This window comes from Oryx dammah, unplaced genomic scaffold, assembly GCF_014754425.2.
Source record: "Oryx dammah isolate SB20612 unplaced genomic scaffold, SCBI_Odam_1.1 HiC_scaffold_5, whole genome shotgun sequence".
Lineage (NCBI taxonomy): Eukaryota > Metazoa > Chordata > Mammalia > Artiodactyla > Bovidae > Oryx > Oryx dammah.
The window spans coordinates 79142178-79158218 of NW_024070189.1; the positions used below are offsets into that span (position 1 = coordinate 79142178).

Below are 16041 nucleotides of genomic sequence, written 5' to 3' on the forward strand. Positions count from 1 at the left end.
TGACCTCTTTGACATTTTCATTGGTCCTGAGGAGATTATCTAAACACTGTGTAAGATTTTTGATATTTTTCTTCTTCTTTTAAATCTTTTGAAAGGTAATGAAAACAAAATAACTCTTGGTCTTGGCATTAATAAATCTCCTCAAATTCCTTAACATTTTTAGACCTGTTAGGTATCTATCTTACAGTTACATTTTAGTGTCACACAAATGTAGATGTTGGTGCAGCCTCCAAGAACAGCTTCTCGACCTTGAAATTGTTGCAGCTGCTGTAGACTGAAATCTGCTGAAGCATTTCCCCACTTGTGGTTCCTTGTTTCCCAGAAGGACGAATGTCAGCCCGTCTGGGTACAGGGACAGTGTCCTTGTATAGTTCCGATGCATGTGGAATTTTATCACCCTCTTTTTAAAAAAATTCTTTTACTGAACTATGAAATGAAAACAAAGTTGAGCTAATGATGGAGATTAATAACAACACTCAAACTGGGACGCAGAACTTTTTCGAAAAGTTCCTCTTTAGCACTTACATGTGGATGTCGTGGTTTTTCCAATTTTATTCTACTTTTATTAGGAAAATGAACAGAAATAGGCAGCACTGACTTCTGGGCCCTTGTTTCTTTTTCAAGAAACACAGTTTAAATGTTTAACAACACAAGCTAGAAAGGGCCCCAAGATGGCCTTGAGCCAAACGCAAAGGTTCGTGTTTTTGGCCAGCCTCCCTAAACAACTTCGGCTTGAGGTGCTGCCCATATTAGCATGATGGATCCCATTGAGGAAATCTCACATGCTGAGAATGTATGTTGTTATGACTTGACATTTTATGGCATTTATGAAACTCTTATTTTGGCAGGGGGGATAAAAGCAAATAATTAGATTTGGATTTTGAAAGATCCCTCTGGCTGTACTGAGAGACTAGGTTGGAAGGGCCTGAAGAAGCAGCCGGGAAATCTATCAAGGGACTTTTGTAGTCCTTCAGGCGAGAGAGGAAGCTGGTTCAGGTAGGATGGTGATGGTGGAGAGGGAGAGATGGATGCGTGTGAAAAAGTTTTAGGAGGCAAATTCAGCTGGATTTGGTCATGGCTGGGCTCTGGGTGCTAAGGGAAAGAACAGTATCAAGCCTGAATGAGTTTCCTCATCTCTGATGGGGTGCACACTTATGGGATCTAACTTGGTAAGTGGGATTTTTGTCAAATTTCATGTGAAACAGTGTAATACCGGTATCAGGTTGAAGCAAGGGAGGCTCAGCTTCATGCTGTGTGCTCAGTGTGTGATACTTTGGGGAAGCCTGACAAATAACCATCTACTTTTCCTCAAAGCAAGTAGCATTTTCACCAGGCAGGCAAGAATTGTAGGATTCCTGTAATCACAATATACTTAGTTTAAGGAGGTTATTGCTGAAACAGTGTGGGAGAAAACACTTTTTTATACTCATTTTGGAGACTGACTGGCTAATGTCTGGTGTTCAGATGAGCTAACACTCGGCGACACCCATGATGTGTAAACGTTAGAGAGTTTAACTTGCTGTTGAGGACATTGGCTGGAAGCATGAAGGAGAACTGCACTTCTCCAAGTGCTTCATAAGTGTTTTCACCAGCAGCTGTCATGGAAGATGTGTTCATGGGAGAAGGACAGGGCAGAGGGCTGGGTCCCCAACATTTTGGGCTCCATAATAGATAGTGGTATTCAGAGAACTGATGGCTTTGTACAGTGTCACATGGGTTGTTGACAGCAGACTCAAGGTTGAGACTTGGAGCTTTTGAACCAGTTTCCTAAAACGAAAATAAGAGCAACAAAATAAGTACCATGTAATAATCTTACCTAAATATGAAATCTATCATCAGGTTGCTTACGGAGCAGATGTATCTACCACATGAAATGCTCCCATTTCCTGCTTTCATCCCCAAACTAGGAGTTTAAAGTCATTAATCTTAAATATAATCTAGGACTCTCTTCATTCTTCTCAGGCTACATTGATTATCAACTATAATCATTCTAGCCTGCTACCCAGTCATAGCTTCTCCAACCATTATATTGATTAGGTTGGCGTGTCTTCTTTTATTTGTGGGGGTTAGTGGAAAGATTGGAGGTGAAGACAAATGAGTTCAAGAGAAGCAAAAAAAAAAAAAAAAAAACACCCCAAAAACAAATCAGCTGTTTTAAAATGACTGATGATGATAAAAAGAACTGTCATTACTAAGTCCTTTGGCCCCCAGAATAGAAATGCTGAGCTAAATTAATATGAATGACCTTACTAATTTTAGGGCTGAAATGTAACCAGTGAGGCACTCTGGGAGACTTGTTCTCTGTGTCTGTTTGGAAGAGAAAAGTGGAAAGGCTGATTAGCAAGAATAAGAGACAGAATTTCTCAGAATGCTCTGCGGAACACAATCTTACTGCTGATTTTTCTTTAAAAGGCCCAGTTTTGCCATGGTCCTTGTGAGAACTGTGCCCCTTGCTTCCTGGCTGCCCCTAGGACTGAGGATGGCCTTCCAGAATTGCTGCCCATATATAACTCCCCAACCCATCCTTCCAGATACCCCAGCCTCCAAGGTGCCCAGGGCTGGCCTGGTTTCTGGGAGTGGAGGCCGATTGTCTCTGCTGTTAGCCCTGATTCCAACATCCTGGGCTGGCCAGTTGTTTAGCAGAAGGTTTTTGGTCCCATGCTCATTGCCTGGGATTCCATTACCTTGGATGTGATCCTGAAAGAAAATCTGCTTGAGGTGACCTAAGGCAATAGTGATTAGACTGACCTCAGTTAAGACAGTTAAATCCATAGGAAACTTTTATTATTTCTTTCTTTCCCTTTGTGAGGGTCCCTCTTTTTTGATGACTCCTCTCCTAATAGTTTCAGGTCCTGACAGCTGAAGTCCTACATCTTCTGCGAGGTGAGAGTCCATTTCTTTCAATCCAAATCAGAGTCTAATTGTATCAATCTGAAACAGCTCCATAATGCGCCAACCCCTGCTAGGTGTCACCCGGCTCGTTGAGCCGACAGTCCCTGCCTCCCAGATGCCTTCAACCAGTTACGTGTTTGAGACGAGGGCCTCTCATGCGGATGTTCCAGCCATGTCAGCGTGGCCTCGCCTCTCAGCTTGCTTTGTTTATCCAGCAGCTCATTACTAAAGGGTAGCCTGTCAAAAAGAGGTTAAATATTCTTTGGGAAACATGGTCACTCACATCCTTGAGATGCCACAAATATGTTTAAGAAAGGGAAGATTGGCTTGATAAGAAAAACGTGATTGACTTGCATCACCAGAAAATGTTTTTCTCCTGTTATTCTAGTTGAGTTTCCACAAGCATTCCTGAGCACTAGCAAACCTATGGGCAATAAATTGCTGCAGCCAACACATAAAGACACCAAGGGAAGCAGGGAAAATGATTGCTGATGATTCGTTCTAACTACTTGACCTTCTGACCTCTTCTCTAGATATATGACCAAGATGGGACACTACAGCACTTTATTGATGGTGGGGAACCTAGTAAGTCGAGCTGGATGAGGTATATCCGATGTGCAAGGCACTGCGGAGAACAGAATCTAACAGTAGTTCAGTACAGGTAAAGTATACCTTGATTTACCACTTACAAAGCCGAAGCCCTTTGCCTTGCATATATAAATTCAGGCTTGCTGCTAGTTTTGAAAAAATCCTACAGAGTCCTGACGAACTCTGCAAGGGCTGGCAGGAATTTTTTTTTTTCTGCTAGTTTTGTGATATCTCTCTAGTTCTTATAACAGTCATTTCTTGAGAATTCAGGAATAAGGATGCTAGGAGAAGGCCTTTTTCACTCACTGCACATGATAAAGTTACTTCCACATCATCACGTGAATGTTCACCATGGCCTGAGTGAGCCCAGCAAACTCACTGACTTGCAGTGATTTCCTCCCCAGCAGATGTGTCCACATGCAAACAGGAGTTCACAGATTCAGCCCAAGTCACTTGCTTTCAGTCATCTTCGGTCTGGCTGTCTCTCAGACGGAACAGTTTGAGTTGCACAAAGGCGTGGGAAATCAAGAAGTCTCAACCCTCCCCAGGCTGCTTTCCTAAAACCATTGTGCTGAGCAGCCTTGACTGAGTCGTAGTAACCTCTCCTGATCCCATGAAAGGGGCCAAAGCATTTCTGGTCCTGCAGCCATTCAGAGTATGTTTCGGGATGGGGTGGTTCCAGCACACAGAAAAGGCACCAGTCCCTTGAGATATTTTGGCAAATCCCAAAGGTGAATGGAGATGAGGTGGAGCCTCCCCTATTTCCCAGAGTCTCATAGGGAGGCCTAGAGTGGGGGAGGGGAAGAAAAGCCAGTGGGATCCCAGATCCAAGGCCACACCTGCCTGATGCACCTGTTGGTCAAGCATTTCCATCAAGTATTAAAGGCTAGAGTGGCAACCCAAAGGCAAACACAGATCCCATAGGAAAAAAGCCCTGCTACGAAGCCTTCTTTTCTCAAAATCCCTCGAAAACATGTGCCATGTAAATATATGACCTCAGTTATAAACAGCCACGTTCCCTTTAGAATCAGAAGCAACTGTTTAACTTTATCAGGCACCACAGACACATCAAAGCAGGAGCCTTGCTCGGCAACTTGGAGTCCTGCCGATGACAATTTCTTTTCTTTTTTTTTTTAATTTTTAAAAATGAAGCCTTAAAAAAAAGAAGCAAACTTTATTCCCCTTATAGGTTAAAGGCTGCACAAATCTGGCTTGCTCTCCGAAGGCCTCCAAATTCAAAGGGAACATATTTGGACAGCATGTGACTCACTGCCTTGGTTTCCTAGGCAGTTATCTTTCATTACATAAGGGTTTATATGAACTTGTACACGATGGTATCTGGTTACAGTCTGTATATGGGCTTCACCCACCTTCCCTGCAGCTGCATCTCTGTTGTGAAGTTTTTATAAAACTCGGAGCTAGTAAAGTAGTAAAGATTGTGTTTGTCTACTCGGCAAGAGATAGTTTGGCTGGTTCCGTCACGGGCACCCTGGGAGCTCTTGAGGAGAGTTCTGACTTTGGGAAAATAAGAAACCCCTGCAAGAAAGGTGGGCATGAGAAAGTCGTTACCTTTCTGTCAATATTAAGTGGGTTTTATTGCTCCCCTTCCTTATGGTGCTTCCACACTGAATTCTCTCTGCCGATCTGTTTTCGATTACCTCAGATCTTTATAAAATGAACTACAAAAACACAATTTAAAAACTGGCATCCATCACCAGTGACCACGTCCAAGAGTAAGAAAATAGAAAAGTTGGACCCTGAAGAGCCAGCCTAATTTTTATTGTACATGAATGTCCTCTTCACAAAAAGTCAGCTGGTTTAGATTCATTCTGTTATGATTTGTAATATCTAAATGGAATTTTCTTCAAAGCGCCCTTGATTGATTGACCCTTAGCTGAACGTTTTGTTTTTATTTTGAGGCTGACAATAATGTTTGTTGGCGTGTGTTCCGCTTCAGCTGCGTTGGGACGCCATGAAGCTATCTTTATGAGTCATCCAACCACAATACTAAATACATGTCAGCAAAGGAAATATTATCTGAAAAGGGAAAAATCCCTTTGATGTGCTTCAACATGCAGAGATTTCTGCGAGTTTTGGAAGCTCTGCCCGCTTGTAAGGAACGGTGTACGCTTACACTTTTCTTTTTCCCCTTTTGGCCTACTCTGTGCCTCAAAAGACCACCCATCGCTCGAAAACAGTTCTGCTCTTTCAGCGGCAAAGTGTGTCATTTGGTTTTAGCACATTCATTTGCCGGCGCTGTGTTTATATTAAGGGAAGCCAAACCGAGAGATGAAATGTTACAAGGGTGAAGTACAAAGTCGACTCAATTTTTCTCAAGTTAGGAGATGCCAGTGATTTATATCCCAGCTCCAATTTTGATTTTTTTATGTAGCAGTGGAAAGAATTAATAAAATGCACAGCTCTTAGAGATGCGGAGGGAGGAAGGGGAGTGAGGTCTGGACAACTGGCTGGAGTTTTTGTCAGATATTCATAGAATGTTGGGGAAAAACATTCTGCTTAGCTAGCAGTGCCCTCATGAGACAGAATGGCAGCAAGTAAGGAAAATAACAAGATAAATGAAATTTTTGCAGCTGCAAGTAAAATATTGAGAATCTGCACTTTTTTATTGATCTTTATGATCCTATTGCCAAGAGCCACTTTGTGGTGACAAAATATGTTGACAAGTGCATATCTCACTGCCATGAAAAATGTGGTGAAGGATTCGCCTTATGTCTACAGTGTTGTACAAGGAACAGATTGCCCTGCTATGGCCAGTTCCTTACAGAAAGGCTAAATTTAAGGTTCACCAACCCTGAACACTTTTATCTTGAACTTGAGGCTAATGTTTGTAGCAATTCTTCACTGAGAAAACCGATCACAGACTCCTCTTTTTTTTTTTTTTAACTCTGTAGATTTTTATTTACTGTGCCACGGCTGTTTAGTTCTTGGTACCTTCACTCTCTCATTTCATAGTGTAATCTTTCAGCCAGAGTAAAGTGCCCCTCTTGTATTTATTGAATTTCCATCCACTTCACATAAGAGGGTTATTTTTCCTTTTCTCCTGTATCAAATTTTAGAGGAAAAAAAGCTATGGGGAAGATTTTTATTTCTCTTAGCCCTTATATCACAAAGCTGCTTGATTTTATTACAAATTTGAGAACTCCCATGCCAAGTTGTAAGAATACACCTAATGCTTTTCCTTCAAATAAGAAATCAATGGTGTTAATTTGTATGTGGGGTCGACGTACCAGAGTCTGCAGTTTACCAAGAAAGAGAATTTTCTCATTAGTGTGAGATGAAATTTTTTCTTTAAATGAACTCTTCCTTTCTGCTCTCTCCGGGGCCAAATATCTGTCTCTTCAGCCAGGATGTTCCATGGAGGGACACTGTGGAAATAAACTGTGAGCTATTTATCGTACTGGGTTACAGGCTCTAATTGGTTGCTGGGAACGATAAGGTGGGTGCAGATTTTATTACAAACAGAAATTGTTTAGGTGGGAAACTGGGCAGAACTTTTTGGGGGGCAATAAAAATGTGGATGGAGCATGTGAGTCCTACCGATTACTAAGCTGGGTTTTCTTTTGTTTTGAATAGGTCGAATATATTCTACCGAGCCTGTATAGATATTCCCAGGGGTACCGAGCTTCTCGTGTGGTACAATGACAGCTATACGTCTTTCTTTGGGATCCCTTTACAATGCATTGCCCAGGATGAAAACTGTAAGAATTTATTTTAGCTCTGAATTCACATTTCCAAATACCTATTTCAAAGCTAACTTTTAAAATAAGAGTGTTGTTTGAAACTCCTGAAATGTGGTTCACTCTGCTGTGTAACACAAATGTGCACAAGTCTGTTCCATCATTTTATTTTTCCTTGTATATCCTGTGCTTTTTCCCAGGATGTCTTGACCTGTATAGTCCAATGTTTTTTCACCCATTTATGATTTCAAAACCTTTGTCCTAGTTTAAATCATTGCCAGCAGCAGTGTTAAGGCAGCTGGTATCTACTGAGTACCAACTATGTGTCTGGTTCCAAGAGCAGCATAAGTTATAACTTCTGCTCTGAAGGATTGCACAGTCTTGCTGGAGTCACACTGTTTGCAAAAACGAAATAAGGAGACAACACTTTCTTTAATCAGGAACAACACCCCTCCAGTCAATTGGCTTTGCTTCCTCTTAAGTAGTTGTTGGAATAATAAATGGTAGTAAAAACCATAGACATATGATTGAGGAATTTGTCTCTAAACATCTTAGTCTAAAATGGATCATGTAATTTTCTTCTATCTTTATTACTGTTACTATCATTATGTTTGAAAAAATAATGCAAACCTTTGCAGTAGTTTTCATATAAACTTTATATATTTGTTTTTATCAATTTTGGGGAAAATGTTATAAGGTGATTTCTAATATTTGGAATAGATTTAGTTGATTCTGATGTGCTTCAGTGAGAAACACTGGTTTGAATGATGCAATTTTTTTCTTGTCATCCAACTGACTGATCTGTGAACTGATAAATGTGGATTATACAGTAGAAAAAGAAGCAGAGAGAACAGATTTATATAAGAAACTTAATTTTGGGAAAAAAGTGTTATTTTAATTTTTACTTCTCTACTTACTTTCTCTCACACACATATGAACTGAAAAAAAATGTTCATAATATTACTGATCAAAATGCTGATGATCAGATATTTCTTTTCCATGTTATCTTTGTTTTCTTTGTTAAAAAAAAAAAAAAGAATCCTCAAAAAGCATATTATGCTCAACTTTCTTTTTCTACTTTACCCTAACCCCAAACCAATCTCAAATTTAAAAAATGGATCTTTGGACATATAAGTACATTCCTCTTACTTACCAAGTTTCCATTGGAAAGTTTTTTTTCTGCAGTAATGCTCCTATTTGAGGGAGTGTCTGTTTTCATAGGGGAAAATCTCCGTGTTGGACATGAGTGTGTGGTTGGTGTTAGAAGCAGAAATGGCCATGGTGGCCAATATGCTCTGTCTTCCCAGTATGGCTCCATGCCCAGCTCTCCCAAGACTGGATGTAGGTACACACATGGAAAGGCACTGTTATCAGCTCCCCTGATTAGAACCTCGGTGTAGCTTCACCTTCTAAAAGATGGAATCTGATCCAGAAAGATTCCATAAATCCTATAAGGCCTTCTATTTCCTTCTTTAGTACAGCCTACTACAGACTCTGAAGATATTCTGGTGTGCATGTCAAGGAATGTCTGGAAGTAAACACATCAAAGTCTAGAGTTCTGAAGTACATAACACATAGTCCAAAAATTCATTCATTCATTAGATAGTTGTTGAATACATACTAAGGACCGTGTCATTGCTGCATACTGTAAATACAGCAGTGAACAAGACATACAGGAATTCCTGCCCTCATGGAGCATATAGTCTAATGGAGGGAGACAGATTATCAACCAATAAATAAGTAAGTAAGTTTGTCGTGTGATGATAAGTGTCATAGAGATAACAAAGTAGAGAAGGGGCGAGGAGTGCTAGGAATTGGGAGTTGCGGGTTTAGAGATGAGCAGTGTGAGCCCTACGAGGAAGGTGGCCTTTGGGCAAAGACTTAAGGAAGTGAAAGAACAAGCCACATGTTCTTTGGGAGCAGAGTGTTGCAGGCAGTTGGACTCCAAGCATAAAGGCTCAAGATGGAGATGCTACTGGCCTGTAGAAAGGGCATCACAACAGTTAGCATAGGTGTGTCAGTTGGAGAGAGTGGGTTGGGGGGAGGTAACTTAGATCTGGGGACAAGAATCTTATAAGGTCCAGAAGGTCACTGCCAAGACTCTGGATTTTACTCTGTTTGCATTGGACAAATGGGGTATTGTAGAGTTTCAAGCAGAAGAGAGACATGATCTGACTGAAGTTGTTACAGGTTTACTCTGGCCACTGAGTGGAGATCTGACAGTGAGGGTGAGGATGGAGCAGGATCCAGTTTAGAGGCTCTTGCTGGAATCCGGGAGGAGGAGTGATAGTGGTTTGGACCAAGGTAAAAGTGGTGGAGGTGGTGAGAAGTGCTTGGATTCTGGATACATTTTGAAGGTAAAGTCAACAGCATTTGCTGACACTTTGGATGCCGAATAAGAGAAAGGAGTCAAGGATAACTCCAGGGCTTTGGTCTGAAGAGCTGGACGGATGGAATGGCCACTTAACTGGATTGCGAGTCAGACATGGGAAGCGTGAAGTGACTGCTCAGGGAATGCTCTTCTTCCCTCTGACGTGGATCTCTGGGGTGGAAGTCTCCCGTCTGCAGCATTGCTTCTACCTTGCAATGCGGTTACAAGGATGAGAGGGATTTCGGGGCTGGGCTGGGCGATTTGGCTTTTGTGTGCCATTCGCCGCCAGCTGACTGTGGTGTCTGGGAGTGTAGCAGCTGGTCTCCAGGTCGTGTGCTAGTGCCATCCAAAATGTGCCCGGTGGCAGCCCCAGGGGTGGTGCTTCTCAGACCTTCTTTCTCCCATAGTTCAGCCTCTGTGGAGCATTCTTGAAGTTGCTGATTATTGAATCAACTCTACCAGGGCACATCTTATGTATCATTTAGCACCTGAAATCCTTGGAAGGAAATTGGCAAAACTTCAGCACCTTGAAGTGTTATGGATTCAGTAGGCAAACTATGTAGCTCTTTTTGGTTGAGTTCAGAGCTCTAAGTAAGGGTGGAGGGAAGTTGAAAGAGAATTAAGTCATTGACTAAAATGCTCAACAGTGACAATCCTCCATCCCCCTAAGGGTATTATAGGAATTTTATTTCAGTTCCTGTCTCAAAGTCGTATATCTATCATGGGATTGGCCACCAAAGAAACCAGCAGAAAGCTTCATCAGATGGTGTGGGGGTAGATATACGACTTTGACTCTAACTGGAAGATGGATTCTCATTCCATATGATTCACAGAGGTACCTAGGGAGGCTTTATAATGAGGGCTCTTTTTTCTGTACCGAGAAAATACTCGGTGTGATTTAAAAGAGCAAATGTGTGAAAGGGCATGGACAGATAATTTAACAGATAGCCTTTTACAGCCCTGAGTAATTTAAATCATCTCACCAGGATTAGCAATTTGAAGACAATTTTTATTCTACCAAGCTAGCCACAAAATAAATTAGGTACCTTAAAAGGAAGCTTCTTGAGATCAAAGACTTATTTGACAAAATGCCTCCATAGAGCCTCCTTATAGTGCTATGCACACAATAAACAGTACATGCTCACTGGATACATATTGAGAATTTTCCTGCCATTATTAGAAGCGATGGATACAAAGTTCAGCCAGATTTTTTTTTTTTTTTGGTTAATGAAATTGTTACATGATCCAAGACATTCAAGGAAAATATGATTTTGCTTAGTGAATAATACTTATTAAGCACTTTCATTTATAAAAATACCACTTTCTTCCCATGGTTCTTTCAATGGTGAAAGTACACATTTCCTATTGAGCGTGTGGGGTGGGTTCAGGCTTCAGGCACTGGCCCCTCTGGCAGCAGCCATGAAGCAGTGGGACACGCTCCCTGCCCGGACAAGCCATTGAAAGCCGCCTTGCCTCAAAGAGAGGGCAGCGTTTCACACAGGCATTTGGGCTCTGGAAGCAATTCCTATGTTATTTTCTTTAAGAAAGAAAAAAGAAAAAACCCATAGTTCTAAATGTAATAGAGCTGCAAAAAGAGCACGGCTGCGTCCACTGTGGGCCTTTCAGAAGAGCCTGAAGGAACGCCTGTGTCGACAGATTGTATCCGCAAGGAGGAATGAGGTTCCCCAAAGCTTCCAGTGGGGGATTAGCTCCTGCAGAGTGTAAAGACCATAGTGTATTCATATTCATTTCAGAGGAAATTAAAAAAAAAATACTGGGAATAAATGTTAAACAAGTCTTCCTGCTGCTTTTTCTGTCTTGGCGTATGAAGCTGAGGTGGTGGAATGTGAAACTTGATGGCAACACAGAGGTTGTTACACCGGACTAAACTCTGTCTGAGAGAGGCCTGCCTTTTTGTTTTGATTTTAAAGAGCAGAAAATAAAAACGGGCACCTCTGCATGGTGCCCTGGCCCCACCATCCCACCAACAATGTGGAACTAGGCCCTGGGTAGAGAAGGCTCCATCAAGCCTTCTGTCTGTGAACATTGAGGAGATGATGGTATAGTTCAGTCCAACAAGAACATCTGTCTGCAAGACCCTACGGGGAGCATCATGATGGGGTACAAAACCTCAGACCCTGTCCTCGAAGAGCTCAGTGTAGGAGAAGGCACATAAGCAAAAACTACACTATAGAACCTAATACGAGTGCCCTGTGACATGGCCATAGCAGGGAGCTGGCCTCGGTCGTGTCAGTGATAGTCAATCAGTTCTGGCTGACTCTTTGTGACCCCATGGACTGTAGCCCGCCAGGCTCCTCTGTCCATGGAATTCTCCCAGGCAAGAATACTGGAGTGGGTAGCCATTCCATTCTCTAGGGGATCTTCCCGACCCAGGGATCAAACCTATGTCTCTTACATTGCAGGCAGATTCTCTACTGTCTGAGCCACCAGGCCAGTAGGCTCGGTGTTAATGCAGTTGGGAGGAGTCCAGTTCCAGGCCCTTGTGCACAATGGGCAGCTGGGATTGGACCCCTCCCATAAATCCAGGAACCAGAAGTCACTGTTTGTCCCTGAATGGGGAATAGAAAGTGCTACCCTCAGGCCAGTAATCTAAGAAACTCTGCATTTGAGGCCACTGATGAAAGCAGTATGTTGCATTCCAAAACCGGCCCCAGCTATGGGAGGGTATGGGGTTGGGTTTTGCCTTACCTGCCAGTTGTGGAAACCCAAAGCCAAGAGGCTGATATAAAACTTAGCCCAGAACTGGAGGAACATGGAGGGTCCTAGAACAAGCAGAGAAGAGTTCCACCCCAGAGGTATCTGCTGAGGACTCCCAACAGAAGGGAGTGGCCACTGAAAACACCTTCATTAAAGGAAGCGGCAAAAGACACAGAGGAGCACGCTGTCATGAGAAATTGACCTCTTGGATGCCTCAGTCCTTGGCACCTTGGGAGCCTTGCTTTAGGATTGAGGCCCGCATCCCTCCACTTTCTGAGGGTGTAGAGGGCTGACAGCTGAATTGTCTTCAGCCTACAGAGCCACTTTGAAGTGAAGTGAAGTCACTCAGTCATGTCTGACTCTTTGCGACCCCATGGACTGTAGCCTACCAGGCTCCTCAGTCCATGGGATTTTCCAGGCAAGAATACTGGAGTGGGTTGCCATTTCCTTCTCCAGGGGATCTTCCCGACCCAGGGATTGAGCCCAGGTCTCCCGCATTGTTGGCAGACGCTTTACCGTCTGAGCTACCAGGGGTCTTACCCTTGGTCATGTTCCCTCCCCATGTAGCCTGTGTCCAGGGACTGGTCAGTGTGGGTGGGTATTAAGGACTGCTCCCCTTATTCCATGGAGAAGGCAATGGCATCCCACTCCAGTACTTTTGCCTGGAGAATCCCATGGACGGAGGAGCCTGGTAGGCTACAGTCCATGAGGTCACTGAGAGTCGGACATAACTGAGCGACTTCACTTTCACTTTTCACTTTCATGCATTGGAGAAGGAAATGGCAACCCACTCCAGTGTTCTTGCCTGGAGAATCCCAGGGACGGGGGAGCCTGGTGGGCTGCCATCTATAGGGTCGCATAGAGTCGGACACGACTGACGCGACTTAGCATCAGCAGCAGCCCCTTATTCCAAAGCCAGATGACTCGAAAGGTTAATTAAGTGCTTAGTTAAGTGCTTTTAATTGCTCTTGACACCATCCTCTCTCGTTCTTCAGTAAACCTCTTGTACACAAAACAGCAGATCTCCATTTCAGACTATTTCCTAGGGGACGCAAATTCAGACAGGTGCTACCAGATTTATATTGCCAGCACAGACCTCTCACCAGAGACCCAGGCTCCTGTCCACCTGTTGAATTCCCAGCTGCACTTGCCTGTCTCACAGATGTCTCAAACTCAACACATTGAACTGAAACCATCCTACTCTGGTCCCCCAAGCTGTCTCTCTCCCAATTCAGTACATCTCACTCCCATTCACTCAGCTGTTCTTTCTAGAAACCTTGACACCTTGTTCTTTCTTAGCCCATCTGTCTAGTCATTCATAAATCCCTGTTGACTGTATATTCTTAAATGCTTTTCTTTCCATTTCTGCTGCCACCTCCCGATCAGCCTCACAGTCAGCTTTGGCCTGGACCTCTGCATTTTCCTTTTTAGTATCACAGCAGCCAAAGTGAGGTCTCGTTGATTTTATTGTTTCAGTTTAATCACTTATTTGGTTAAAAGTTAGTTTTTAACTAACTTTTGGTTCCGTTGATCAGAATTCAGAAAATAATATGGACACATAATTCTTCTTCCAAAGGGAGTGAATTGACACATTCAAAGGTGTCCTTCCAGATGTATTTTTTTGCCCATTCTCTCATTTGTGCACATTCTCCCTCTTTTTCTCTGCCTCTCTGTTCCTGGTAGCTCAGATAGAAAAGAATCTGCCTGCAATGCAGGAGACCTGGGTATAACCCCTGGGTTAGGAAGATCCCCTGGAGAAGGGAATGGCAACCCACTCCAGTATTCTTGCCTGGAGAATTCCATGGACAGAGGACCCTGGAGGGCTAGACACTATTGGGTAGCAAAGAGTCGGCCATGACTGAGAAACTAACACTACTACTATTAGATTTTTTGTACTGCATCTCACTTTTTCATTTAATGATATAGGGTGATGATGCATTTAAAGTATAAGTCCAATCACCTTACACCCTAGCTTCAACCCCTTTTTTGGATTGCCATTACTCTTATAATCAATCCCCAGCTCTTTAAAATGATAGCCCATGGACTACATATAGTCTTCAGAAATGTTTTGTATGGCTCACTTAGTGTTTTGTAAAATTCTAATTTAAGTATCATCAGACTGGCCATGCCCTATTTGATTTGCTACAGATCCCACTGTCCTCTGTTGCACTAACTTACTTCACATTCAAGGTCACTGTCTCAAGGAAACTATCTTTCCCACCCCAAGTTTAGCCAGCTCTGATAGATGTTTTCCTGACTCCTTTTCTTCTCTGTCACAGCAGTTATACTTGTAGAGACTGTATATTGTCAATTCTAAGATTTGCATATTTTTTTGCATTTTAATCTTTCTCAACCTGGTCTTGCAACACACAGTGACTTAATGGTGCAGCTTGCAATTCATGGAACTTTAAATTTGATGAAACCAAGTAAATAATTGCCTGTGAAGACGTTTGTGTATCTGTCTCTCTCATGAGAGTTTTAAATGGTCTGAGAGTCAGGCTATTACTGTCTTGCTCCTCTGTATCTGCGGCGCTTGCAGTGTCTGGCTTGTCACCAATGCTCTGTAAGCACTCGTGGGCTGAATAAATGACTGAGGGTGTAAAATAGGACTTTGTAAAACAGATCCTGTATCGCTCGCTCTCAGAATTTTAATTTTGCAGGATTTGGTGAGTTCACGTTCTTTCTTGAGTATATCCTTTAGAGCTTCCAGAGTTTGCCCTCTCCCCCTCAGTCTTTGTCTTTCAGACTGAAGACAAAGTCTTCTTTGCTCACCATGTCTTCCTGGAGAAACCCCTTTATCCTTTTGAGGAATTTCCTTACTTGTCTCTGGGCATTTTGCAGTTGTCTGGACTGTCTTGGCTTGGGATAGCATAGTCTTTTCTGATTCATTTCTTGTCCTCTTATAATTCCCTGTTTTTCATTAATACTTTTGTTTATTGGACCAATCAAAATGGTATTCAGAAAGAATAATCCTCTATGTCCTTTAAGTCCTGCTTAAAGTACTAGACCTTTAAGGGTATCTAGACCTCTAGGGTCTGTGGGCATGTGCAGGCACTCTGCAGAACAACTCTGAGACCTAATACAGTTGTTTTGGGAAAATTATCCAGTCCTAGCTTTACTTTTTTCTCTCTCTCAATTATATGCTCATTTCATTCAGTAAAATTGAATTTATTCACAAGTACAAGAAAAGGTGATGCCAAAAGCAGAATATAGAGTGTAAGCATTGCTAATATATCTTGAAAACATGTTTGTTTTGAGGATCCTGTAGGAGAAAATAAGACAGAGAATAAGCATCCCAACTCCTATTACCTTAATGCTCTTATTATCATTAATTTAGATCCCTGTTTATTCCAAATCATCATAAAAGCTAATATAAACTTTTCTTTATTACTATTTTGACTTTGGTTATTAAACTTAGAAAAGTCTATTGGCCCACACATTCTTTTCTCTAATAGAAAAAGGTGATGTGACCCTAACAATTTTTGAAAATGAGTTTATTGAGTTACTTTCCGAGAGCTTAAGTGAGAAGTCAGCCTTTATAATCTATACTCAGAGTATCATTTGTATGATTTTCCCCAGAGACATCGTATTCCTCTTTCCAGCAGTGAGCTTCTGGCTGGCTTTCCTGCTCTCTTGCATGTTGATGACATCTTCATTCCACAGTCTCCCCACCCTGCCTTCCTTCCTGCTAGTCTGGCCTTCCCAACCCACCAGAGCTCTGTGTTGCCTGAAGACCTGCGGGTTTCCCTTTGCTTTATCTCTTCCGGATTAGTT

The 16041-nt window shown here is 42.4% G+C and overlaps 1 protein-coding gene across 1 annotated transcript in view; it reads left to right on the forward strand.

Moving 5' to 3' along the window:
- PRDM6 (PR/SET domain 6) overlaps window positions 1-16041 on the forward strand; it is a 106145-nt gene that overhangs the window by 69668 nt on the left and 20436 nt on the right. Inside the window, exons 4-5 of the mRNA XM_040241716.1 lie at window positions 3426-3553; window positions 7075-7199. Of these exons, the coding sequence (XP_040097650.1) occupies window positions 3426-3553; window positions 7075-7199 (253 nt within the window). The remainder of the gene's footprint in view (window positions 1-3425; window positions 3554-7074; window positions 7200-16041) is intronic.